The sequence below is a fragment of the Harpia harpyja genome, chromosome 4, assembly GCF_026419915.1.
Source record: "Harpia harpyja isolate bHarHar1 chromosome 4, bHarHar1 primary haplotype, whole genome shotgun sequence".
In the NCBI taxonomy this organism is placed as follows: Eukaryota; Metazoa; Chordata; class Aves; order Accipitriformes; family Accipitridae; genus Harpia; species Harpia harpyja.
In genome coordinates this window covers 30112608-30139915 of record NC_068943.1, presented here as the reverse complement: position 1 = coordinate 30139915, position 27308 = coordinate 30112608, and the positions used below count along the sequence as shown (strand labels likewise).

Genomic DNA, 27308 nt, shown 5'->3' with positions numbered 1-27308 from the left:
CCTCCTCTGGACCCGCTCCAACAGGTCCATGCCCTTCTTATGTTGGGGGCCCCAGAGCTGAACACAGTACTGCAGGTGGGGTCTCACAAGAGTAGAGGGGGAGAATCGCCTGCCTCGACCTGCCGCCCACACTGCTTTTGATGCAGCCCAAGATATGGTTGGCTTTCTGGGCTGCAAGCATCCATTGCCAGGTCATGCTGAGCTTCTTGTCAACCAACACCCCAAGTCCTTCTCAGGAAAAGTACATCATCCTTATCAAGATCCAATCCAAAGAAATGAGAGCTCCAAAATGTATGTTTGAAGTACTTTTCATATATTCAGATGTTGAGATTCCTGTGAATATGGAGGTTGCCCTGGGTTTTCAGATACCTAGAATTAATATCTTTCAAATACAAATCCTTGATAAAAACCATTCACTCTCATAAAACATTTCAGGTTGGTTTTTTTTCCCCCTAATTACTTCATTTTATTTCAACAAAGACATTTTCAAAACAATTCTACACATCCCAGAAGGGAAACTAATTGCCTTTTTTTTTCTCTAACTTTTTTTAGAAGTGCATCATTCTGGAGGAGATTGCTAGAGCAATATTTGTACTTAAGACCATTTGAAAGGGCTTTCACAAGTTCTCAGTCTCAAGTAAACAAGAAGTATGGCCTCCTACAATGACTTCAGCAGAGCTGGTGGGCAGGCGATACTTTTGTTCAGCCAACCATTGGTTTGCTGCAATTCCCTAACGCAAAGTGTGCAAAATGACAATTACCTTTTCCCTTGCAAAACAACCACCTTCACATCACATAAAACATCTGTGTTAAGTCATCAGGAACCTACACATAAATCCAGCTTTAGAAAATGAAGCGACCTGATCATACTTTTAAAAATAAGCATGAAGTAACTTTCATATTAGTCATCCATATTTTGCGTATGTACATTCCCATAAAATAGATGTGCTCAAATACAATGAGAACAATATAAAGAGATAGTTTCAATGAGAAAAGCATTTTCAGATTATTGCTAGTTGCCTGAACTCAGCAGGTGAAAGTTATAATAGTAAAAGCTTTGTAATGAAAAAGTTAAAAGCATCTCTCTGGCAAATACATCAGAAAAATAGGATGTCAAGAGCACCATAATACAATTAATCTTCACTCCTGAAAACATTTCTATCATGTACGATAAATCAGACAAATGAATCTTAGATGCACAGAAGTGTATTTGAAGTGCTTCGTTTGCAAGGTCTTATATTTGCTATTCTAATTTTTCTTCATTGTTGTTCCTGTAATTTTAATGCCAGATAATTTTTCAAGCCAGTTGTCAACTGTTTATTTGTTAATACCAGAGCACTCTTAAATTTACAGTCATAGTAAATTCTATATTAGTGTGCTTTAAAAGTAAATTTCTATATTAGTTTACTTTAAAAGTAATTACAAAGTGCTGTGGCTGACAAAACCAACACTGTTTTCTTGCATAGCACAAAATATGTTATCAAGTTTAGGCTTGTTCTGAATGAAAAGGTGACACCTGGTCTGTATCATTTCTAATGATAGACCAGTCACATTCACCAGTGGTGTAGCATATGGCAAGTATGTTGTTCTGCATCACCAGGTAGATAGTAGAAGGAGACGGATCCTCTGAGACCCTGGAAAAAAACACTGAAAAACAAGTTTTTTTACTGAATTGTTGACCTGCTGCTAACGCTAAAAGTAGCGCAGGCTGCTGTGAGAGCTCTGGTTTTGGGCAGATGGTTGGATGCCTTATTCCTTGCCTTATTCTTTTTATACATGATGCAAGACTGTAATTTGTTCCTGTAAACTGAGTTATCCCAGTGCACATAGAAGAGGCCAAGAAACCTCTCTACATATAGACAGTGTGTCAGCAAGACCACCTAACTTAATGCCAGCCACCTTACTGAAATCAACTCTTAGGCTGTGAGGAACCAGGACTGTGTAAAGCATAATATTTCTAGGAAGTAGCTAATTTGCTAGCACAAGATCAATTCATTTGCAGCAACAAAAGACTTATATTATTCAAAGATTATGAGCAGTTTTCTAGTCATTAGAGTATTTTTAGAGGAACAGTCAGCAGATAGTCAGAAACAGTCACTGTAAGAGGACATGCTGAAAGAAGAGCTGTGTAACACACATGATGTTCCTGGAGAATTTTGAGTTACTTTCAGAGTTCAGACACTCAACCAAATTTCCATACATCACAGCACAGCAGTGCCGTAGCAGCGCATGAGGGGGAACAAGCTCCATTAAAGAAAGAATTGGAGCGATTTGGCCCAAACCAAGCATTGCTGCTGTCAGGAGTTGCTGAATCCTGCAACTTCACAGAGGCAAGGTGGTCATAGCTCCGTGCGACCAACCTGCAGTGAAGCTGAGCACATATCTCGCCATTGGACTATTAGCCCTTGTTGCGCATCCATGCGCTCTGACCCCGCGGCTGATCCTGCTTGGAGCAGGAGGTTGGACTAGAGACCTCCCAAGGTCACCTGCGTGATTTTGTGATTCTGTGATCGATCCTCTGAGTCATGATCACTGTGAGTGTACTCATACATTGCTACATTTGCAAGGAAATTTGATTTACGTTAAATTTAAATAAGCTCTTTCATTGTAGTTTAGCTCAACTTGGATTGAATAATTTTGCATTCACCATGGATAAGAACATAGACAAGGACAGTAGCCCATTCTCAACTGACAACCATGTCAAGCTGTCAGAAGTTGTCCTGTACCTCAACCTTGCATGTCCCCATAAATTTAAAATGCCTGACTTGATGTGCATTGAAACTATTGCAAGGCTTCCATTCACTTGATTGGAAATTGAATTAGGCTCCTTTCAGGTTAAAACAGCAAGATTAAATTTTCAGATGTGGGTCTGAAGTACATTTAAAGAAAGACCAGCAAAGCAAACACAACTATACCAGACTTTAAGAGATCCCCAGGTAAACGAAAATAAATGAAAACCCTGCAGTCTTCATGTCACAGGCCAGTTTCTACCTGTGTTTGCAGTAGAATCGTCAAACCTGCCTGGCTGTCAATAAGCAGTTTGAGCAAGCTGACATCTGAAGTCTAAGCCCAGTTCTGTGGACTCAGAGCAGGTATTCGTATGCCTTTCAAGAGCTTAAGGACTGCAGATTTGGTATCACATGTGCATAGTTCTTTCTTCTATCAAAATCATAAAATTACCTTGTCTTTTCAAGCTTACAACATCTCTCTGGCCTGCAAGATTTTTGCTTATGTTTCAGATATATAGTTTTTTCTCCTCCGACTCATTTTCTCTCATAAATCCCCTGGCCAATGAGAAAGTGTGGTGTATCCCTTACATCTAACAACATTCAGCAGTTGATCTGTCATATACCTGCTGTGTCCAACATCTAGTCTTTCCTTCTTCTCCTACTGTTTTAATACCTCAGACAATTGGCTCTGTACATATAGTACAAATGCCAACTTATCTTTCAAAATATTCCAGAGCCTGGTAGGATTTTGGGTTTTTACTGGATCTTTCAGAAGGTACAATATTATTTTTACCTCCTCACCACACAGTTCTTCAGAATCCCATATACTGCAAAAAAGGGAATGAGGTCTTTGAAGACAATATGCAAGTCATCATCCCCCCTAGATTTAAAGGGTAATTATCAAATACTTGGATTACCCAGGTAGCAGAGGGAATATTTCATCTCTTTGGATATTTTTCATTTGCATCCTGATCACATGCCAGGCATCTTCAATGTCACATTCATTAAAACCCATATTCTGCCTTTCAAGCAGAGTCCTGAACAACGGGTGGTGTGGAACTGCACTCTGGCAGGAGTATTTTCCAGGTAGGGCAGCTACTGCTCAAGCCCTGCTCAGCTTTTGGTCATCGTTTATGGGGAATGGCAGGTCCTCGCTCCCCCCATTTTTGGGGATGCTGGCTACCATATATTTTCAGGATCACAGAACTTTTTAGGCTAAAGAGAACCATTTTTCCTAAAGAAAGAAGCCTCAGGCAAGAGCAGACATTTTATATTCTGTCTGCTTTTTTTGCACTGGTGCAAGACTGCCCTGTAGAGGATTAGTGATGTCTGGATTGAGAACTTTTTATTTAATATCATACTTTCCCATAGCGGGGAAAAAGAAACCAATGAAGGACTGAAAGACCCAAGTCATCCAGCCTGAATACCTGGGGCTTTCTGATCTGCTAGTCCCCTGGAGTGCAAAGCTAGCCTTTTGTTCTTACAGTACCTGTGACTATCCTCTGTAGAAAGCCACCACATCTCTTACTGTGTCTCTCTCTGGCAAAAGCAGCTCTCTCAGGAGTCACGCTTTTATTTGCTGTGTCTACAGTGTGGGACCCAGCTGCTCCGTGGTGGGCCGTGGTGGACAGTGAGACCAGGCACCTTTTGAAGCAATCCACTTGCCTATGCTTCTGCATTTGCTTCCAAAAAGAAGCCAGGGCACATGAGAGAATGACACAAACCCCACTTATTCCAACTTAGGACATGGCTAAGGTATACATCCATGTGTGAAAACTGCCATGTACGACTCTCCACAGCCATCAGCTCCGTGACAGTGGTGGTGTCAGAGGTCTGCCTGTGGAAATGAATAGTCCGTGTGAGAAAACTGTTATTTGCCATCCTCTGTTTTATCCAACAAGTTCTCCTGAAGGTTTTCCAGAAAGACTTTCTCTTTGTCTTTCCCTCCCTGGTTCGAAAGCAGGGAGCCCCAAATCAAAATGCTGGTCCCGAGGGGTGTCTGCAGAATCACGGGATTTGTCAAGCCCACGAGGGAAATTCATTTCTTTTCATCATCTGCTGATGGATGAAAGTGTCATTTGCAGGGAAAGCTCCAAGCTGGCAATGGTGAGAGCATCACACAGAATGGTTGCATTCATGCTGAGCAGCTCTGGAGCTGTCATCATCAAATCGGGCCTCCATGTTCTCTGATACCTGACATAATTTGTGAATAATGAATAGGGCCAGGTCCCTAATGATCTCCAGGTGTGATTTAACCTGGATTAAGCCTTCCACATACTGTACTTAGCTCTTGCAAGGTCATTTCACTTCTAGTAAGTACTGGTTTGCACATGCTCAGCTGTGTTCTTGTCCTTTAATGCAGTAACTGACAGATGGTAGCAAAATATTCCTTTTATAATGAAACCTGCTGAAGGAGACTGCTTAGGGCCTCAGAAAATTTAATTTGCCAAATAAAGGATGGTCTCCAGGAAAGAAAGGAAATACTGTAATGTAGTATATATTAAATAATTTTCCTCAGGCATCTGGTGATCAGTAGCTTTTTCTCATGTCAGAGAGGTGACCTAACTGTTTGTTCCCAATTAGTTGTTGCCTCATTCACCTTTGTGCTCTTAAAAGTCTTGTTTCTGTGGGTTGGCATGAGTAGTGCCTCTAAAAAAGTGCAAATTTACTGCATGAGGATTTGTTGTAGAGGCTTCATAGGTACCAGATTTGTATCATCTGCAGTGTGTAGTCAGATACTTGAGGTTTTCATATACACTATAATTAGCCTGGTTTCTGGGTGAATTTCACACTCATTTTTTAGACACAATTATGCTCATTTCTCTTAAATCACTATTAATTCTTAGCAGCATTGCTACTGAGTCCTTTATGTGACCATGCACAGCCTGGATTTTCTCTGTGCAAGCTTATTTTGGCAGCTGAATACATCGGCGTTGTCTAATTTATCATCTTGTGTAAGGCAGGTAGCTTTGGATGGCAGAAACCTCTCCTTTTCAAACCTCCAGGAACCTGCAAACTTCTTCTAAAGCCAGTCGTTTGCTGAGTAGCTATCTTTGCCACTCTTAGTTTCCTCAGGCTCCCCCATAACCAATTTTTTATTCTTTTATCCTCTGTACCAACGCACAGTTAAGGAAGACTTGATGTGACTTCCTTTAGCATCCATTTACACTGTCCTATAAATCATACAAAATGCTCTGCACAGGCTCAAACCTAGGCATTAAATGAGAATCCATCTGTTCGTTGCTCCCAATGGGAATATAGTTTCTTTCTCTGCATCACTGCTTGACAAAACTTCTAATCCCATCTGAAACTGCTAGTGTGTTGTGTTTGGGGCCTGTTGTATCAAATACACATCTCTCTGCTCTCTCCTTCCTCTCTTAGGAATTGTTATTTTTAGACTGCTTTTCTATCTCTGATGGAGTCAAAAATTACATCTTAACCTATACAAGCTCTGGTGGCATATGCTGCTCTCCTCTTCTGCTGCAGTATCATGAAATCTGTCATCCAGCTCTGTTCTTCTGGTCTGTAACCCCCTTGTCATTACTGCCCTCATGGAGAAATTAATGCGAACACTTCTTTTATCTCTGTTTCTTGCCTGGGTTTTCTTTCACTGCTCTTGGATGTCATGGCCAGCAGTAGATGAGTATTTGCATTAGCCTTTGGCTCTGTCAGGAGGGGAATCAACAGTACTGGACAATTTAAGGCATACTCCTGCTGCTATAATGTGCCCTGTGTATCACAACACTACAGGAGTGTTAGTATCAAGGTGATGTAGCTGCCAGAGCACTCAGGCACACCATTATTTTAAGAGGGGATCACTGCAACTCTTGAACTGCAGACTCCCTCCTACCTGTAGGTGTCTAAATCTGTGCTGTAAGTTTCCCTTTGCAGCCAATGAGGAACATAAAATAGGAAGGTCCAATTTATTTCAACCTAAAGTAAATAACTGAAATACACGACTAAAAAATTACTTTATTTCTATGGACTAAAAGGGCAGCGAGGGCTGACTAGCTTACATGTACACAACTACACATAGATGTGTGGCCAGGAGACATGCCTCAGTTGGCCACTACAACTGCAGCAAACTACAGGTGACTCAATGCGTCTCACTCCTCCTTCCCTGGGGGCTAAGCTGTGTCAGAGCCCCTGAGGATACACGTATGCGTCTATGTCGCTCAAATGCACGTACTGTTTCTTCGCTGACACATGGCAACGTGTTCCTCTTCACAACGCAAGGGAACATTTGAACCCATGATGCATCTGAGCCATCAGGCACCACGTATCAGGCAGCTGCTCCTTGGAGCCAGCCTATAAAGAGCACAGAGTACGACTGGGGGGTTTTGTGTCGGTTGTTTGGGTTTTTTTAAATTGAGAATGAGGAAGTGCCTGACTCTTTTTACCAGTCTCACAGATTGCGAATCCTTTAGTCATGTATGGAGGCACATTTGACATATTTTGGAGTTTTTGCCTTTTTTAGCATGGAATATTCACACCTTCAGAAATGCCCTAGAGCGACCTAAGCCCAGCGTCTCTCTTTTATTGCCAAAAATGCTTCCCAAGAGTTTTGGAGCAAGGCACCACCCTGAATGCATGTTCTAGATGGGCCACATCATTACACCGAATAGTGCGAATTTGCTTGAATTTAAGGCAGCCCAGTCCCGTGCAACCTCCAGCTGCTTACCTTGACTCTCCCCCCGAGAACAAAAGCACCATTCCTGAACAGTCCTACCTCACACCACCATACCTCCAGCCCCATGCTCTCTGCCTCTGAGGTTTTTCATGGAAGTGCTGAGCATTTCATAGAGCAGATGCAGCAGCGTGAGTCACTGCCTCACCAAGGAACGAGTTCCTGCATATCAGTTGCTCCATGGAAACAGCCTATGTACATGCTTGAATATTGTGCAATGCACTTTGAGGCCACTTACATGCCTTTGAAATAGAGATAATTTGTTTACTTCACATATACCCAGGAGAAGAGCAATCTGTGTCACACAACCACCTGGGTACTTCTGATGGAGCATCTAACGTGAGAGCTTGGCTGAGATTTGGGTGGTTCGGGCCACCTAGCTGCAGAAAAAGGAGCTTAAAGCAGGAGCCTTGACTTGTTTGTCCTTAAGGCTGGCTCTCAGTCCTCAAAACAAGGTAACTTTATGCAAACCACCTGTTAGGAATGGTCCCTGAAATGTGCCGACCCCCAAAACATGCCTGGGAATTGTTTGGGACAGGAGCCAACACCGTGCCAGGCACTGGTCAAAGGCTGTAACAGGGTAGATGATTGTGCTCTAGTAGCTAGAAACATTGCTAGTGACTGTTGAATTTACTCTTATAGCTGTAGCTGAATGTTTCCATCCATGTTCCCTAGAGGCGGTCTTTGTTTACAGCTTTAATAGCTAAAAAAATGTGAGTTTTCTGACCATCCCCACACTTTATGGCACATCTTTCAAGCTGTTATAATGAAGAAGCACTAGAAAAAAAGTTACTACTTACTCCACAAGCAAAATTTCTCTTCTTGGCAGCTCTCGGCATAAAGGTACTTCAAAAACTGTCTTAATATTCTGCAAACAAATCAATTATTTATAATTGTCTTGTCTTCAGATGTGAATTAAAGTAATGATTTTTTTTATAGAGTTGAAAGGAAGCAGACAGCTTTAATTGAAGTAAATGAAATCTACATGACCACCTGTTGGGTTTTTTTTTAACTGTATAGGAAATCAATGTATTGACAGTAGCATTGGTGAACCAAGACAGAGAAAAAAATTCAGAGAAACGAAGCCCGGGTCTAAAATCAGAGAAAGAGGCACTATTAATAGGTAAGATAACCCCAAAGAAGATTTTTGAGAACAAAATGCCTTTTAACAAGTTTTTGTGTTGCATATATGTTTGTATGCATCTTTGTGCTAATAGAAGTAAAAAAAAAAAGATATTTATTATTTTTCATCTGTATTCATAATGGCTTTTAGTAAGAGAAATCCTAAAATACAAGTGAACTTTTCCTTTCTGACAAATTCTGCAGTTTAATGAAAGGATTTCAGGTATGAAGAAAATTGCAGGATCTGCATTTAGACTTGGAACATGAATGTAAGAAGACTTTATTTACATCAAGATTTAGCAGGCTAGAATTGTGTAACTTGTTATCTGATTATTAGACAAAATGGTGAAGGAGAAGGGGGTGGAAATAATATTAGCAAACTACCAAGCAAAAAATATGTATACTGGATGTATTAAGCAAGCCAGATTTATGCTTTTGACATTAGGTGAGGGAATTAGCAATATGAATATTTATAAAGAATACCACAAGTACTGTTGTATACTTTACCTAGAATAAAATCTTTAAAATACACTCTTAAAGAGTGCCTAAAAGCTAAAGCTTATAGACAGTGGGCCAGCTAACTGGTTCCCAGCATTTAGCCACACAGAAATGCTGGCTGTCCCCATGCTACCCTTGGAGGGAACATGCCCCATTTATATCCAGGTATGTTTTGCATTTTAGTTTCAGTGGGGCAGGTTTTCATGGAGCCTAAATGTCCAGGGTCCAAAGTGCTCCCTGTGGCATGGTTGCCATTCACAGGGATGCTGACCTGAAAGACCAGGTTTCATTTCTTTGGTTTGGTCTTTTCACAAAATCAGCGGTATCCCGGTAGGTGATAGTTCTACAACTACCTTAATTGGTTTAAATGCAACTCATTTGCATCTGCTAAGCACCAGGAAAGTTGCTGGTTTATTGCTGGGGCACGGATTCAGACAGTTCAGACCAAAAAGGTCATTTAAAAGTGAAGAATGTATTTAAATGTTTGAAGGGCTTAGTACACAAACTTCCTGTAACTGCTGAGATGTGGAACAGTGGGATGTACAGAAATGTATAAATTGATTTGGTTTTGCTTGTTACAATAAAATTTGGAATTTTTAATTGCAATGGACAGTATTTGATCTGTTCAAAGATAACCTCTGTGAGAAGAGTAGCAAGGATAGATTTTAACAACAGAATAACGAACTTTTTTTTCTAGGTCACTCATTATTTGACTGTAACAAGTGGTGGCAGTGTCCCAAAGTGGGTCCCACCCACCAGCTGTCCAGTGGCACACTCAGATAAACAGTGTAATCTCAGTCCAGATATTACTGGTCATAATACCCACACAACTGGCTCATCGTTACAGTTCAAAGGCAAAAGATTACTCAAGATGGATTTCATGTTATCTCTTCCTCTGAGGCATGTTCAGGTGTGGCAAGGGAAAAAAGGGCCTTGCTTCCATCCATGCACTAAGTTTGTCTATATTTTACACAATTCAATACTGTCTTAGAGGAAAAGAGCATAAAATAAAAAAAAAATACTAAAAAATTATCGTGGAACTCCAGTCAATAACTACAAAATATTTTCAAATGGCTTTTTATTTACATTATATGAAAGAGCTAGCTTTGAACATCCTTAATTGAAAAGCCTTGGGAACAAACATAGCAAACGCAATACCACTGGTAAAATGTGATTTGAATACAAATTGGATTTCCAGTCAACCCATCCAAGTGTGATGGTCTTGGCTTTTGCTTCAAGAGCTCTTCTCTGTGTGCTTATGGTCACGCACAGCACAAAGGTGGCAACTGCTGCTAGGACTCGCCGTAGTATTAAATTAAGTACGCGCCCCTCCCTTTGCAGGATCAGAAGCTTGTAAATGCTATTGGAAAAAATGAGGGAGGAAAAAAGGTGTTCTTTGCAAAGCCAGTCTAAACTGAGTTAAATTTTACTTACCATTTTCAACCATGGCCAGTATTTGGGGAAAAATGAAATCCAAGATTATCCTAATTCATTCAGCATCAAGAAAGCAGTATGGCCTGCAGTACACAAGATACAGTGACCCACTTTTGTCATTTGTAAGCATTTTTAATCCTGGTGTTTATGCTTTAAATATAAGGAACTTCCCCTGGGGTGGTTCAGCTAAGAAACCCATCCAAACAGAGTTGAAAATATTTTCTCTGATTCTTACAGTTCAACTCTCCCCAAACAGTAAGTAACACACATGCCATTTTGTATTTTCACTGTTTGTTTAGAAGAGGAGAAATTGGATAGTGCTTTTAATATAGCAATTCTGATGCCCCAAATCTTGTATTTTCTGGTCATCATTATTATGCTGTCACTTGATTTTCACTGCAGAAAAAAATCTCTAGACTTAGATCCTGACTCTTCCTAAGCCACTTTTATTCCCACACCTTTTACAACAATCCTGTAAATAACAAGGAAGATAGACAGAACTGGCTCTCTTTTAAGAGAAAGTAAATAAGTAAATATGTCATAAAGGATTTGTGTTTTCTTCAGCAGCAGTTAGGGGTAATACGGATTAAACACTTTTCATAACCAGCATCAGCGTAATTACTAGAAAAAATTGAGGGAGTGAGGTTTCTGACACAATTATCTGAAACATTTTCACAACAGAGCATCCAGTGAAGGGGAAAAAAGCAATAATTTTACCATTACAATATCCACAATTTTATATTGGTAAATCAAGCATAAAATTGGTAGTTGAAATGCTTCCAGCAAGTCTTTGTTTAGAAATTCCTTTATTCATCAGTATATTATCTTGGTCACTTACTTGCTAACTGCTGTCATTCCTGAAGATGAGCTATTGTGTTTACCATGTTATTATGACTGTATTAAAAATGTGCCATTTTGTTATGTTTATTGGGTTGTGTAAGAAAAATAAGAACCATAATTCATACTGAAAAACCTGCAAGAACAGACTATTCAGAATTATTTTGCTTATTTTAATGATATATTGTCTGAGGTAATTTCAATACTTTGTGTGCATTTGTTTTTAATACAGGTATCATATCCACATTTCTTCACGTCCACCCTTTTGGAGCCAATATAGAATATCTTTGGTCTTATATGCAGCAGTTGGACTCTAGGGTAAAAAAATTTAATCAAAATCTGTTTTCTCTATAGAAATATTTTATTATTCTTTACTGCAGGTTAAACTCTTCATGCGTTTCCATTAGAAAGATAATGGGATATGGGGCTTGGGGGTTTGCAGTCTTTATTCATTCGCAAATTACAATGCACGTGCTTGTGTTGAGGTCTTTGCCTCGCGCTGCTTAGCTATTCTTTGTGACAAAGAAGAGCAGAGCTTTAAATGGCAAAAACTAGCAGCTGGTTTTATGATACATGATCCTGAAATATAGCTGAGGAGAAAGAAAGCAGAACAAGACGCAGGTGTAGCCATGGCCATGAAACTGTGCAGAGTTTTAGGAGAGATTCCTTATTCTTCTAAAAGTTGTTAGTCATAGGTCACACTGAACATGAACTTTCATGAACATGTGAATGGACCATGAAGCATACCCTTCGTCTCCACATGGAAGCGGAGAGGGCCTCATAAAGGAATTGGTTGACCCTATTGCTAAATTCAGAGAAGGTGTGGCTAACACAAAAGTGAGGCCGACACGCTAGAGTGTGCAAAGTGTTTTTTAACGCATCCATTCGTACAGTCCATAGCCAATACGTACCTGTAGGATAAGATTCTTTGACTTACTCTTAAATATCTACTGTAGCATGAAATGAAATCAAGCCCCAAAAGGGCCTATGCCTCTCCACTGAATATTAAGCAAGTCAAGGGTGAGAAGCTCAGCTGTGAAATAGCCACCTTTGATCAGATGAATTCTACTCTCAGTGCTAAACAACGGCTCTGCAGAATGCTAGACTGCATGAAATGCTTAGCAGATGCATGGGTCACGCTATGGTTAGCCACAGCTCTGATCCACATCTGCCAATCCTTCCTCTGGACACGGGGTTGGTGGTGCTTGCCCAGATCTTCTTGCAACACAGAGTCAGGATGTAGCTCTGGTGTGCACCTGGACTCAGAATGTGAGTGGCACTCCTTGTGTGGTGGTCGTTAGACGCAACTCCTTCAATCCTGGTAATAATTTGTTCCTGAACACTCCCTCCAGCCGTGCCACCCGTAACCAAGATGACCTTCCAGCTGCTTTGATGGGCTGCTTCATGCCTCTGGAGGATCCTTCCTCCGTTTCTTTGAAAAAGTGTATAGCTAAAAGCAGAGGAGATCCTGAGCTAGAAGCCCACTGGAAATAAGACAGGTTGCATGGATGAGGGAGGAAGGATGATGAAGTTCTTAGGCACCACCTTCAGGCCATGGCAGCTCAGATTTGCTGGTGCTTTACAGTCCACTGCTACCCACAAGGAAAAGGAAGTAAGGGATGAGGATGGTAGACAGAGGTGAGAAACTGGTGAATTTTAATATTTTTTTTTTAAATCTGATTTTATCAAGACCTGATACATCCAGAGCTTCACACCGATCCTCTTCTGCTTCTCTAGTCCCTGCCTCTGCTGCATGTACACCTTCCTTCATCTTGTCCCCAGTTCTTGCAGCACCCAGTCTGCCCAATCTCCTCGATCATCTTTCAAGTCCTTCCTTAACACAGCGTTTGGCTAAGGTTCAACTGCTTTTTCCCCTGGCTGACCCCTCCAGCTCTGTATCTCTTGAGTGACAACAGCAATCATTTAAAAAAAAACGGCTCCTTGCACTCAGGCCCTGCTGCTCATGGCTTCTGCCCACTGAGCTCTTCAACTTTCTTCACTGCTGCAATCCCTTCTTGTGCACGTCTGTGGGCTCTGTCCTTGAATTTCTACTCATGTGAGTAACATTTTGGCTTCTGTGAGGCTGTCGGGATCAAACCCTTAACTTGCAAACACAGCCTTCATGGAAGGAGCATTGTCTCCATCTCTCTAAGATGCCAACATATCAGCCCCTGCGGCTACCACTGGACCTACCTGCTGCATAATGAACAAGAGCTGCAAAATTTGACCTCGCTGGTTTATTTTGGAAGTAACTGCTTGTAGCAACAAATTACTTTTTAATAGCGCAATCCAGAGATGCAATCTCAGAGATGAATTTCAATTACTTTCCATGGTTAGCCTGTCATTCCTCACCTGAGCAGGAATGATAAGGTCAGCACACCCATGCGGGCTGAGGGCTCAGTATAGAGCTCAGATGCATTACCCAAAGGTAACCAGCTATCCGTTACTGCCATGAGAGTACGTAAAAGATGGACCTGATTACTCTGGGGCTTTAGACTGCCTCCAACACTGATTTTCGGTGCCACCTTTAACAAATCATTTAATCTTTCTGCTGCGCTAGCCTCTTCAGGAAAATAAGAGGTGACAGATATTTTCTCACCTCCCTTGGGTGGAATGAGGTATAATTAGCATATTTTATGTTTATATACTGTTTTAAAAAGAAAACTTTTCACCATGGAAGGTTCTTACTAATACAAATAAGCAGAAATATCACCATTGCCAGAGAAGCCTATCAAACCATGGAGATACCTGTGGATAACAGGCAGCGCCCATAAATTTCTTTACTGTTCCTTTCATGACCATAACTTTCGAAGAATTAGCAGTAGGATAAAATGGTTCATTTTCCATGATGCTTCATTTCTTGACTTTCTTACTGATTATACCAGAAAGGCTGCCTGTGTGAAAGTGTTTTCTACAATGAGAGCATCTTTCCCATTAGGAAGGTGACCAGTCATTAAGGTTTCAAAACCATAAAAACATCCTGAGCAATGCCAAGTCAGGAACTTTACTGCTTAGTTATCTGGAGCTGCTGAACTGGGCCAAACTGGGAGAAGATGGCCCCATGGATAGTCAGCCCTAAGTAACAAAAGTAAGCTGATTAAAAATAAAAAGTTAGGTTTTTTGCAAGAGAAAAACTGATGGAGCTGGGAGAAGGATTCAAGAGCTCATGGGATGAGAAGGAAGAATAAGGTCCCATTTGCTTCCTCCTACTCACAAGTATACCTGCAACTGTAGTTCTTAGATGGACTTCGTACCGCACTGCGTGGCAGCAGCCCCAACATAGCAGTTGTCATTCTTTTAGTGCGATGCCACTTACAAAATCAGAATCATTCCTGCAAGGAATCTGCACTTGCTTTGGAGTCTGGAAATTCATGTCAGGCTAAGGTTAAAAAAAAAAAAATGGTTGGTTGTTTTCATTTGGCCTGTATTCCCCCACCGTCAGCCCCCGCCCTTATTTCTATTCTCCATATTTCCTCTTTCCAATCTACAGGGTGGCTTTCTTACTTTAATTTTACCTTTTTTCTTTCTCAGATCTCTGCAAATGAGATAGAAATGCTTTTGATGAGACTGCCACGCATGTTTAAACAAGAATTCACTGGTGTAGGAGCAACACTGGAAAAGAGGTGGAAGTTTTGTGCCTTTGAAGGAATTAAAACTATCTGACTGTGACAAGTAATGAAGCTATGCAGAAGAAGAATTCCTAGAGCATGGCAGGGTTATAAAGTATTAAAGTAAGAAATCTGGGTTTGGGCACATAGTAGTATGTTTTCAAAGTTATCCGAGCCTAATTTTAGTTACATTTGTGACGTTCTCTTGTGAGTGGAAATGTAGTTGTGCACCAGTTCCTAAAATAAAATAAAACTTAAAAAAAAAATTTCAAAATGTGACAGATCTGTTTCCTATGAAAACTGAAGAAAGATACCACAGTCATAATGATTTCAAAATACTACATGTCCTACATCTAAGAAAAGCTCATTGAGCAAACAGTTAAGGAGAAAGATTGCCCGGTTATGGTCGCTAAGCTACAGCGATGTATATGTAATATGTAGTAAAACTCATTAAGTTTCGTTATTGAAAGTTCTTTCTGTTTAGTAAGAAAATTGAGTAATTTTGCAGTGAGGAAAAGCATACCAAAAGAAAACTTGAAGATGTGTCTGAAGTTATTGTATTTTGTAAATTAAGTTATATGCCGTACCAGGGATTTTTGCCTTATTGAAAGAGGCCTGAAAATGTGATTGGAGTCCTCAAGAATGCTTTATCAAGAATATTATTTTTCTAATGTAACTATTCTCCATTACAAGTTCTTTTAACATGGATTGCATATCAATTTTCATAAACATGTAAATAAGGAGGAAACCAGTGTTACTGTATTGTATTTGGTATGTAACATTCAGGTTTATGCATCAAAATAAATATTCAGTTGCATTACTGTTACAAATTTTATAGCAGATATATTAATTTTTATCAATAAATATGACTTCTACCATATTGTTTGTACAAGTTTTTCTTCTGATGTTTTTGAATTTTTATCAATCCAGCAAGAGTCTTCTGGCACTTATCTTTCCCCTACCTAAACTATTAATTGCAGATAACTTGGTTACATTAATTAGGAATCAAAAAAGAGCTTGCAATATTAGCTAAGATTGGTAGAGGAAGTACCAGCCCGGACCTTTGTTTAGCTGAACAGAGTTCATTTGTTTTTTCAGACAAGCAGCCAGGCTAAAAATGAACACCTTCAAATTTCTCATTTTCAGTGTTGTGTTGGGTAGTCACAATGCATCCAATTAGTTACTCCTTCTAACTCTCAGCTAATCCTTCTGCCCTTTGGCCAGCCAAAGAAGGGAATAACTTACTTTTGGTGGTGTCCCTTAAGTAGGGACATTGATGTAAATTACCGTTTAGGATTTACTGGCAAACACACAGTACTCCAGCACTCCTGTAAGAGCCAGCGAAAGCTGAAGAAGCGTGTCTAGCAGCCAAAGCGGGACAGTATGGAAGGAATCACTCCTCCCGGAGCCCTAATTTAAAGAACTGCATCGGTACAGCATTTAGCATGGTGCTGGATAAGAAACAGCAGCCCCCTCCAAGTCACACCTCTATGCAGGCAGAGGAGCCAGCCACAAGAGAGCTGGCCCTATAAAGTGGGGCACCAACAACAGGATATATGGCAAATTGCAACAGATGCAGGGAGTATCCAGATACATGTCAGAGTGATGTTTCACTCAGGTTCTTCAATAAACAGCAATTAGTGTCAAATGCAATTAGTGATGAAGGAACTCTCCTACATGGCTGTTAGTGATTACTGCTTTAGGAGCTATTTTTCTTCTGGCATCTACCTGGAATATAGAAATATTAAATGAAATGTTAATTGTGTACAAAAGGGAAAAAGAAAGAGGCTTAGCAGGTCTATTATGGGAGAAAATTGTGCTTTCAGCCAGTACACACAAAAATTGTTTTAAAGAACATACATCTCTATTATGGTTGCTACAGAACCTGTATTAAGGTAAGTTACTCGGGTGAAACTAGTAATTATAGGCCAGTTATGTTAATGAAAATTAACTAGTTTAATCCAAATAACAAGTCTTTCTTCTCCTGTGATCATACAGATTTATGAATAATTCAGGGAAAAATGTGTTAGGTCTGACAGCTCTTGTTTAAGTACTGTAACATAAATGTGTATGGATGGCACTTAGGCTGGGGAAAAGAGATGTGAGAAAACTTTCACCTCAGCTTTCTTCATGCCATACTTATTCATTATATTGTGTCCTCCCTATTCTCTTGTGTCCTCCTTTTTTTCCCTTTAGCTCATCTTCTCTCCCACAAAACAACTCCAATCCCAGATAGCCACAAAACATCTTAAAACTGACAGGACGTTCTAACCTAATCACCATATTTGCTCTGTGTGTATTTTCCTTTTTCCTTCCTAGGTATTTTATGTCTGTCTAGACCATAAGTGCTCTAGGAGAGTGACTTTTTAGTCCTTGTGTACTACCAGCTAAAAGGGAACCTCCTTCACTGGCCTTTAGATACCACCATAGAAGGTCTAAACTTTAAGTATAAATAGCATGTAGGCATCCTACAATATTGTAACGTGTCAGCTGAGACCTTGAAACTCAGGGGCATCCTCATGAAGATCAGGTTGGGCCCCAGAACCGGCTTTAACATTGTGTGCTCTGTGGCTTTGGGGGAAACTGGATTAAAATGCTCAACTCCATCACTTAGCTGCTGAAATGTCCTTATGATGACCCTTGGGGGATCCAGCTGGGGATCCTGAAGTGATACAATGGGATGAATATCAAGGAAGCCACCTCTGAAAGACATCTAGCCTGAACATTAGGAACCATTTCTTTACCGATAGAGTGGTCAAACATGGGAACAGGCTTCCTAGGGAGGTGGTCGATGCCCCAAGCCTGTCAGTGTTTAAGAGGCATTTGGACAATGCCCTTAACAACGTGCTTTAACTTGGTCAGCCTGGAAATGGTCAGGCAGTTGGACTAGATCATCATTATAGGTCCCTTCCAAGTGAAATAGTCTATAGTCTATTTTATCTCTTGCAGATATGTTACTGATATATGGAGAAGACAGTGATGTTCTGCAAGCCAACATTAAATTCTGGCAAAGCCAGCTTGTCTGAGCAGTAGTGTCAGTCAATCTGTTTCCATCATAGCCCAGAAAGATGTACTCCATATGAAGTGTATCACTGGAGGATGGCTGTAAACCCCTAGAGCCATGGCTGGTGGTGACAGTGCTTTCCTTAACACTGTTGGGCATTGCAGCAAAGCAACTTGTGAAAATGGGATGAGGTGATGCCACTTAGCTCTGGTAAAAGAAGAAGTCAGTATGGTGGAAAAGAAGACTAGCTTTTCTCTATGTCACTTTATCTTGATGACTGGAACAGAGGCTTGGTCAGCTGCAGCAGAAGTCAGCGTGCTCTCCCCCAGAAAAAAAGATGTTGAGGTGGCCAAGTAGTACTTAGTGAAATGAGGCAGTGCAAGACCTAAAGCAAGTTTCTCCAGCTGAGTCAGGTTCAAGAAGGATGCACGTTTGGCAAAGACTCAAAGCCATTTAGGGTTAGCAGGATCCTCACAACGGTAGTGGGAAAGAAAACAAGGGAAGGAAAGGCCAAAGAGGTGCCACATCATCAGGGTAACCACGAGCTCAAGAGGTGAGACTGTGCAATAGCCTGGCATGCTGCAAGTTATGGCAGAAAGTTATAGCAGTGTCCCCTCTTCTCAAATAGGGACTAGTGGAGCAGGAGAAGATTTGGTTTCTAACTGCCCAGACACACTGAGGGTATTTTGCAGGGAGCTGTAAGCTCAGTTGGCCTGAACTGTTCTCCCAGGAGAGCTTTTTAGCTCATCCTTGGCTTTGAATTGTCTTGGAGTGGTGGCAGGGTTGACTTTCATCGGTTCAGAGGGTCAGCCTCTTACTGCACTGCATTTGATTCCCACTTGAAGGCTTAAGAGATACACTGTGCAAAACCTCTTGGACAAAAGTGCATTTCACCCTGCACATTCAAGTGATATGAGTGTAACCTCTCTTAAACTGCATTTTATGCCCACAAGAGATAGCAATGTTTGATGAAGACTGCATTATCCCCATTACTAAAAAGGAAATTTCTAATATCTCCTTGTGCTATTGCACATAGTGGAGTCTAATTGTTTATTGAAGTGTGCATGTTTTGGGTGAAACTTGCATGTTCACGACTGCCAGAGAATCACATTCACTTAAGGAACAGCTATACTGAGATTTAGAGAAAATCCGGTATCAAGCTATGCTACATTTAGCCACACATCATGTACAGTAAATGCTGTGGAATCTAAAGCTAGAAAATTTGTCATAAGAGCATTCTGGGTGGTTTGTTTAAGTCAAAATTCTGGTCTTGCAAGCATTGTTTTATTTAAAATCAGAATGGCTTTGACAGTCAGTGTTAGTATGACAAAAATGTTCTGCGCTGATATGAGTTGATTTGGGGAAGAGGAAAGGGGAAAGGAGTTGGTTGGTTTGGGAGATACATTCTTTTTGTGCCTCCAGTACCAGTCATAGCTAGGTCTGATACAGGACTGATGTCCACTCAACAAATGCATCTCAGAGTTCAGCATTTGAAGTGTGAGGCTTTTATCATCTTTTTCCCGTGAAAGGGTACAAGTTGTCCCTTGACTTGTCACGCCAGTTACCCTGATAAGATCTGCAGCTCTTTTACCCTAACTTTTCCCTCAAAACCAAAATAGATACAGCAGCAAATGCCTTCCTGTTCTGTTCTACAGTCAATGTCCTCTGGAAGCAACTGCTGAGATGCACAGGAAAAAAATCCTCCTACGTTTATTGGCATTAAGTGCCTATAAAGCAGGACACGATCTGGATTTCTTCCTTCTTCCAGGCTCTCCAAGAGCACAGTCAGTGTGACTGCTTGGACTGCAAAGGGTGACTATTTACTTACTGAGTTAAAACTGAATGTTTCAAAAACAAGTCAGTCAACTGAAAAAGCAGCCGAATCAGGAAATTATGCTTACAAGGTACAGATCTTCTGACTACATAAACCCGTTACATTGAATACATGGAAATCTTAATTTGTAAACAAAATCAAATGGGTTTGCTCAGGAGAACCTTTGATTAAGTGTTTTGCCTCACACTGGATAATAAACATGGTGCCTGTTCAGACTTAATGGGCTGACTCCAATGTCATACTCCCTCTCAATAGGGATATTTGGGGGGCAGCAAGAGGAAAAAAATATGTGTTCCTTTAAACCTAGCAGAGAGCACTCCTGCAATCCTACCACAGCCATATTATAACCATTTGCTCAGACTTCTGGCTGGTGAGTACTTCTTGCCAATTTATGTACTTTTATATACATAATATTGAAGCCTAAAAAAAAAAAACCCCATCCACTTGGACTGCTCATATCTTAGCCATGTCACAGTTAATTCTGTAGCAATCCCAATAGCATATGGTGGATTAAAATACATCTCCCATAAAAGCATCCAGCCGTAATCAAAGTTATCAAGTGATGGAAAAGGTTTTTTTTTGCTTGATAGTTTGTTAGAAGAGATTATCATTGTCAAAGTTGTGTCCTTACTTCCTAACTTGATTTTGGCCGGTTTCTTCTAGCCAGTTTTGCTTTTCTCTGCAAGATTAAATAATCCTTAGTGCTGCATATTTTCTCCCCATGAAGATATTTATATATTGTAGTCTATTTACTTCTCAGTATTCTTTCTCATAAACTAAACAGATTGAGCTTTTAAGCGTTTTGCTATAAAGCATTTCTCTTCTCTTCCTCAAATCATTGCATCCTTTTTTTTTAATATCCTTTCCAATTTTTCAACACCTGTTTTAAAATGTGCAGAGAAAAGCTGTTAGGTGAATTAGTCTAATCAATGCTGTATACAGACATGAAGTCACATCTCTGCTCCAATTCAGCTCTTTGCTTCCTATTCCTATCAGACTATTAGCTAATCACAAATGTCAAAGCAGTAGTCCAAGTAAATCGCTCTTAGGTCATTTTCTTCATCCTTCTGGTGTAACAGATTCCTCTGCATAGACGTGTTTCTGTATGCTAAAGCCTGGCTTTTCCATCCCCACTGAGAGGCTTGTTTGAGCAAGGGCAAAGGTCTCACCCCATGAGGGTATTTTGGGGCTTAAATCCCATGCACGGCCTTCAGGGTTTGTTCTTTGCTACGGGGAAAGTCTGGATAATTCTATGATGTTTATAGCCTTATGTGATTAAAATGAGGTTATCAAATCTGCTGTCAGGATGTTAGCTGATCGCATCAAGCATTCAGAGGGCAATCGCACAGGCTTTGTCTAGACTAGGGTTTAAGTGCGTGTCATTAGCACATATTAGCTGATACATTTTAAAAGTCTGATGCAGACAAGGCATAATGCCTTTAATGTGAAAAGCTGGCTGAGTTAGGCCCTTGGGCATTGGCGTTGATACTGGTTTGTCTATTTTAGAGTTTTAGAATAAGTTAGCCAAGGGCTTGTCTGCAAAGACCAGTTAATTTGGAAGAAGATAGGCTATGAATTTAAAGGGCTGCTCCAGGACTCGAAGACCAGAAAGAGATTCATTCTCAAGCAGTTGCTCTGAAATAGCTCTATATAATAGTATCATACACTTTACTAGGTAAGTTTTCTCTTTTTTTAATTTAACCTTCCCCCAAAAACAGTTCCCATATGAGAGGTGTTATATTTAAAAATTAACCCTCTGGTGCATTTTAGTTTCCATCACTGCTCCTTACTGAATACAGCTGATTAGGCTGTTCGTGTCTGGGGAGCAGGTTGGAAAACTTGTACACTCTGCAGATCTGGTTGCTGACGTTAAAAGCTGACTTGCATTTCACAGGGGGGGAGACATGGTACGCTTGTGAGAGGAATGGGAGTGGAGCAACAGAAGACCATAAAATAGGATTAAAAATAGAGACTGGAGGGATTTTGTTAGAACCTGGTGTTCCATCAAAAAAACACACAAATCCCAGGACATCCCAGAAGCTTGTTATAAACTAAGAGGGGGAACAGGGAAAAAAAAGAGATAAGATTTCCTAGTAAAAATCATTGTAAAGTATGGTGCTACTGAATGCATGAGAGTTCATGAGTTTTCTTAGGTGGTTCTGCCCATAGAGTCAACTTGGGTGGGTGTTGTGTCTGAGACTCTCTAAAGAGGAATCTTCCAAAATCCCTCTGCAGTTGGCTCTATCCCAGAAATAAGCTACTCAAATAATACTAAATTCCAATGGCAGAGGAGCCCCCCTGCAAGAAAAATCTGCATCTCTATCTCTACAGTTCACTGGTTGATAAAGAATGGTGATGTTAGCAAAAAATTTTTTCTTGTCCTTGAAGGCTAGCGAGGACACAAATTACTCATGGAAAGCAAATATTTGCCAGGCAGTCAAAACTCATTTCAGGATGTCATTTCTACCCCTCCACTCTGACTGGCTGTCACCTTGGTGGAACTTGTCACTTGGTTAGATGGAGACAAAAAAGCTAAAGTATCATCAGGGCAGAATCTACATTTCGGTCTTCAGAAGATGACAGCCATGGATAAACGTCATGCCAGCAGTCCAAGGCTGATTTTTCTAATAAAGAATTGCAAGGCAAGAACTGCTTTGCAGGATGGTACTGGAAGCCTGTTTTGCACAATAAAACGTATCGACAGAGAAGGAGGCCAGATGGTGGCTCAACAGCAGAAGTTTTCTAAAGCACATTTCCTACCCTGAGAGGTTCTTGACTGACAGCTCTGGAAACAGGTGTTTTATTTGTCCACAGGGCAGGACAGGGAAGGCATCTAATATTCTCCCAGCAGAGGTGTACAGAAATCACCTGCCATTTCATTTCCATCCCTATGAAGTCCTTGCCTCATCTGTGCAAACTGCAGAGGAAGGAGACATCTGCAGAATGCATATTTGCCCCTGATTTGAGGCCAGGGGGCCTCAACTTCTAACTAACTTCTGCTAGTTAAAAATTTAGTTTCGGGGTTGGATTTGAATCTCTGATCTATAAAATGGATATCCTACTGTCCTAGCAGGAAGTTAATCAATGACTGAGGAGGGGAAGGCAGCCTTTCTTGCAGTACAAATGAAGAAGCATGCCCTGGTGACCCCATTCTTCCCCCTCAACCCTCACAATGAGCAAGAAGATTTGGAAGTGCTTAGCTGGCAAAGAGGTTCATCCTCTTAGAAAGACAGAAAAAGATCTCATGTTATGTTCACACAGAACGTTTTGAGATGATTTTTAAGTCTAAAGAAAACCCTCTGTAGTTTATAGCCATGAGATGCTCTTAAAACAAAGGTTAGCACAGGGAAATGGAACAGCAATGAAAAAAAAGTATTATCTTTTATAAGAAGTACTTCACTGCTCTTCCTCCTTGAAGAGATTTCAACGTGGAGGCTGAATTCCCTATTGTTTCAAAGGTTTACACTCAAGAGCAGGAATAACATGGGATTTACAGTCTTTCTTTGATTTTTGTGGTCTGTGCAGTTCAAACATCCGAAAGAAAACACAGAGGTGTGTGCCCGGGTGAAATGGAACTGTGTGGTTGTTTATGCGACACAGAGCTGTTGCTTTTCTGCAGTGCAGAGCTTTTTATTTACAGCAGTAAAACACGGGCAGAGGGTCAGAAGTTCAATGACGTATATTGGTGATGCAACCAGCAAGAAATCTGTACATGTGCAGGATTTAGACTTCAAATTTTTGTTTGTCTTTCAAGAATGATGACATTTCTGCCATACGCACCCTTGAGAAAGACAATGGAGGGTAAACTGCACGGATCTGGACAAAGAGCCCTAGTCAAAGGCTAACTAGTGATGTGGCTGTCACACAGTACTGTACAGAGATATCCACGCCAGCAGTGAACAGGCTTGTTTGGCCACAGGAGACATCATAGCTGTGTGTGTACAGCTCAATACACTCTACGTACTGCTCCCAGGTTAAGTGATGTGGTACCATCTGGGCTGTCTCCTTCTGGACTTCTTCTTTCTACATGTTTTTTTCTTCTGAAAAGTTTACTTTGAAGTAGTTCAAGCCTTGTTTCTGGCAGTTAATAAGCTGTACTGTCAACAGAAAGCTATGAATTATCTGCAGCAAGAATGGGTGGATCCTAATTGAAAAAAAAACCTGGACACCTTCTTCCTGAATTTGCTAAAAGCCTTGAAACGACATTATTTGCTAATTTCCAAAGGAGATGAAGCAGCAAAAAGGTTTCCAGAAATAACCAGAATAAGATTTCAGCTCCTAGACCCATTTGGCTCATACCTGTCCCAAGTTCCCCAAACCAAGCATGCAACAATGTTCAGAGGAAAGCAAAATCTGTTCCAGAGTTTAAGTCACGTGAGTAATTCAAAGCTTTGGGAAGGTTACAAAAAGGTCCCTTGCGGGCAATCCCAAGATCAATGCTACCGTTCTTCTGTGTAACTAATCTAAACTAAGGTTTTCATTAACTCTCTTTATTTGATGCATTGTGAAACAAACCAAATGAGAATGTTTAGGCTGGCAAAAAAAGCAACACAAAATCCCACAAGAACCCAGCTAAACAGCACACATCAAGAGCTGAGTAACAAAGAAAATAACTCTTGATACACAAAGTCTCAGTTTTGCAGCTAAGCAGGAGATGGACAAGTTTAAAAGCTATACATGAGTACCAAGACTCTCCTCCCAGCAGAGATGTTGGGAAATTACCACTTTGTGCCATGTTACAGAAGTATAACTCACTACTAAAAAGTTCTTGTTAATCACAGATGTATTACATGGCAATACATAGACTTGGACTAAGCTACAGCCCCTTTGCTTTCTGAACTACTGAGCGTCTGAGAGCTGTCACGAAAGAAATACACAAGCAAGGGAATCTGTGACCAAAACAGATATTAAAGCTACTCAGCAACACTCCAAAATCCAGCCAGACAGTGCATGTTTCCTACCAAGAATTTGCTTTTAAAAGGCATCAATACCAGGATTTTCACTGGAATGTGGACATAGAGCTAAAGATGTGAGAGATGTTAGCCACTCAACTAACTTCACAAAATATCCTGTGATTGGAGGCACTCACCACTTCATGCTATAGTCCAGAGAGCAGAGCTTAATTTTGACTTGTTCAGGTGAGCACTTTATCTGCTGAACTCTTGGGCAAGCAAGATGTCACAATGCCCCAGTTTCCATCACTTTGTGCAAGGTTTTATCCATCCGGCATGTTCTGAGGATCCCCTCGCTGCAGCTGTAGATATGCACCTCACTGCTCAGCACTCTTAAGGCCACTGGTGGTTTTTTCAGATAGTCCTCAGACGTCTTTGCGGCATACCTTTGTGTAGCCATGATTGATAGCCATGGTCCTCTGAATTCAAAGTCTGAGTCACTTGCATTCTGCGTAACATAAGGAAACACAAGAAATCCAGGCCTTGAAGTGTAGCACATGGGTGGGTAGGACATTCTTCCTGGGATTCTAAGGAGGCCTCTCTTCAGGTCTTCTTAATCCAGCCTTTATCCCCTTTCATCCCTCGCCGAGGCGATCGGCTCCAGTGCAGGCACGTTCCGCAGTGGAGCGGTGGATCACGGCGTACGAGGGGGGTTTCCTGAGCTGGGGAAACCCCAGGGGAGCGCAGAGACCCGCCAGGAGCCGGCAGCTCTCCGGAGGGAGAGCGGCTGGTGAGGCGTGGGCAGAGCCAGGTGTAACGGCGGACGACCCCCGCTCCCACAAAGGGCAGCCCGCGGGACCAGCAGCGACCAGGAGCGGGAGAACAGGGCCTGGAGCAGCAGTTGGCGCAGGAGGGAGCTTCTTTGAAGGAGGAACCTTCCACTGGCTGAGTGGAGAGGCTTGAAGTCCACCTAACCCAGCGACCGGGCACCGTTCTGTCACCATCTGCGCAGGCCAAGGGCACTCATCCTGCCTGACCCTCAAGGCAGAATGGTGGGCACCCACCTGAGAGCCAAGGCTGCAGCTCCGGCTGGGGGATCTGCACCATCTACCCCAGCGGTGGCCGATGCCTCTCCCCCGGACGGAGCTGCTGAGGGGAGAGGCTGGAGGGCAGAAGAATGGAAGCTTGCAACAGCAAGGACCTGCGGGAGGAAGAGAAGCCTGAGGTGGCCTTTCAGAACCGCTTCACCGCTCTGCAGACTGAGGAGGAAAGACCCGTCACATCAGGAGAGACGCTGGAGCTGAGTGAGGCGGCCTGATCTGCTCCCCGCATAACAACCAGCACAAATAAAATAAAAGGCGATGGGTGGTAGTAGTAGGCGAGTCTCTTCTGGGAGTTACGGAGGCACTGTTGGCATTTGCCAACGTGACGCACTCTCTAGAGAGGTGTGCTGCTTACCGGGGGCTCGTATCAGGGATGTCACCAAGAGACTACCAAGTGTCCTACAGTCCACTGACTATTACCCACTGCTGTTGTTTCACGTGGGCACCAGTGATACAGCTGGGAGCAGTCTGAGGAGTATCAAGGATTACAGAGCCCTGGAAGCGGTGGTAAGGGACTCTGGAGTGCAGGTTTTTTCCTCAATCCTCCCGGTCAAAGGGAAGGGTTTTGAAAGGGCCAGTCGAATTTGGAGAATCAACAAATGGTTACAGGACTGGTGCCACAGCCAGGGGTTCGGCTACTTAGACCATGGGACTCGCTTTGAGAAACCTGGTCTACTGGGGACTGATGGGGTCCATCTGTCAGAGAAGGTGTCTTGGTTTTGGCTGGGATAGAGTTAATTTTCTTCTTAGTAGCTGGTACAGTGTGTTTTGGATTTAACATGAAAATAATGTTGATAACACACTGATGTTTTAGTTGTTGCTAAGTAGAGCTTATCCTAAGTTAAGTATTTTTCAGTTTCCCATGCTCTCCAGTGAGCAGGTGCACAAGAAGCTGGGAGGGAGCATGGCCAGGACAGCTGACCCGAACTGGCCAAAGGGTTATTCCATACCATAGAACGTCATGCTCAGTATATAAACTGGGCAGAGTTGGCTGGGAGGGGCAGATCGTTGATCGGGCATCGGTCAGCGGGTGGTGAGCAATTGCATTGTGCATCACTTGTCTTTTCTGGAGTTTTATTTCTCTCTTTTTTTTGTTACATTCCTTTTCATTATTATTATTATATCTTATTATTTATATTATATTATATTATACTTTAGTAATTAAACCGTTCTTACCTCACCCCATGAGTTTTACTTCTTTTTTCAGTTTCTTCTTTTTTTTTTTTCAGTTCTCCTCCCCATCCTACTGGGAACGGGGAGGAGTGAGTGAGCAGCTGCATGGTGCTTAGTTGCTGACTGGGGTTTGCGACAGACTGAAAGAGTTAATGTCTCAAACCTTGTGGTGGGGCAAGTTCTGCTCAACAACAAACTGCTGAACAACGAACCCTGCAGAGCAAGGAACCCCAAGTGAAAAGAAGCCGATGAGCAGACATCAGCAACAGGACTGGGAGGCAGTGCAGAGGGTGCACAGCTCCCCGTTCTGGTAATGCTGTTCTGATGTGCTGAGCAGGACAGCTCACCACGTATGGTGAAAAATCGCATCTGCAGGGAAGGGGAAGT

General features: G+C 41.7%; 1 protein-coding gene across 6 annotated transcripts in view; it reads left to right on the top strand.

Moving 5' to 3' along the window:
- Positions 1 to 15795, top strand: part of ENOX1 (ecto-NOX disulfide-thiol exchanger 1) — a 370436-nt gene extending 354641 nt beyond the window's left edge. For all 6 annotated transcript variants that reach the window (XM_052786075.1, XM_052786076.1, XM_052786074.1 and 3 more), the window contains 3 exons: positions 8437 to 8539; positions 11540 to 11625; positions 14839 to 15795. In XM_052786075.1, the coding sequence (XP_052642035.1) occupies positions 8437 to 8539; positions 11540 to 11625; positions 14839 to 14970 (321 nt within the window). In that variant the 3' untranslated portion in view covers positions 14971 to 15795. The remainder of the gene's footprint in view (positions 1 to 8436; positions 8540 to 11539; positions 11626 to 14838) is intronic.
- Positions 15796 to 27308: the final 11513 nt, after the last annotated feature.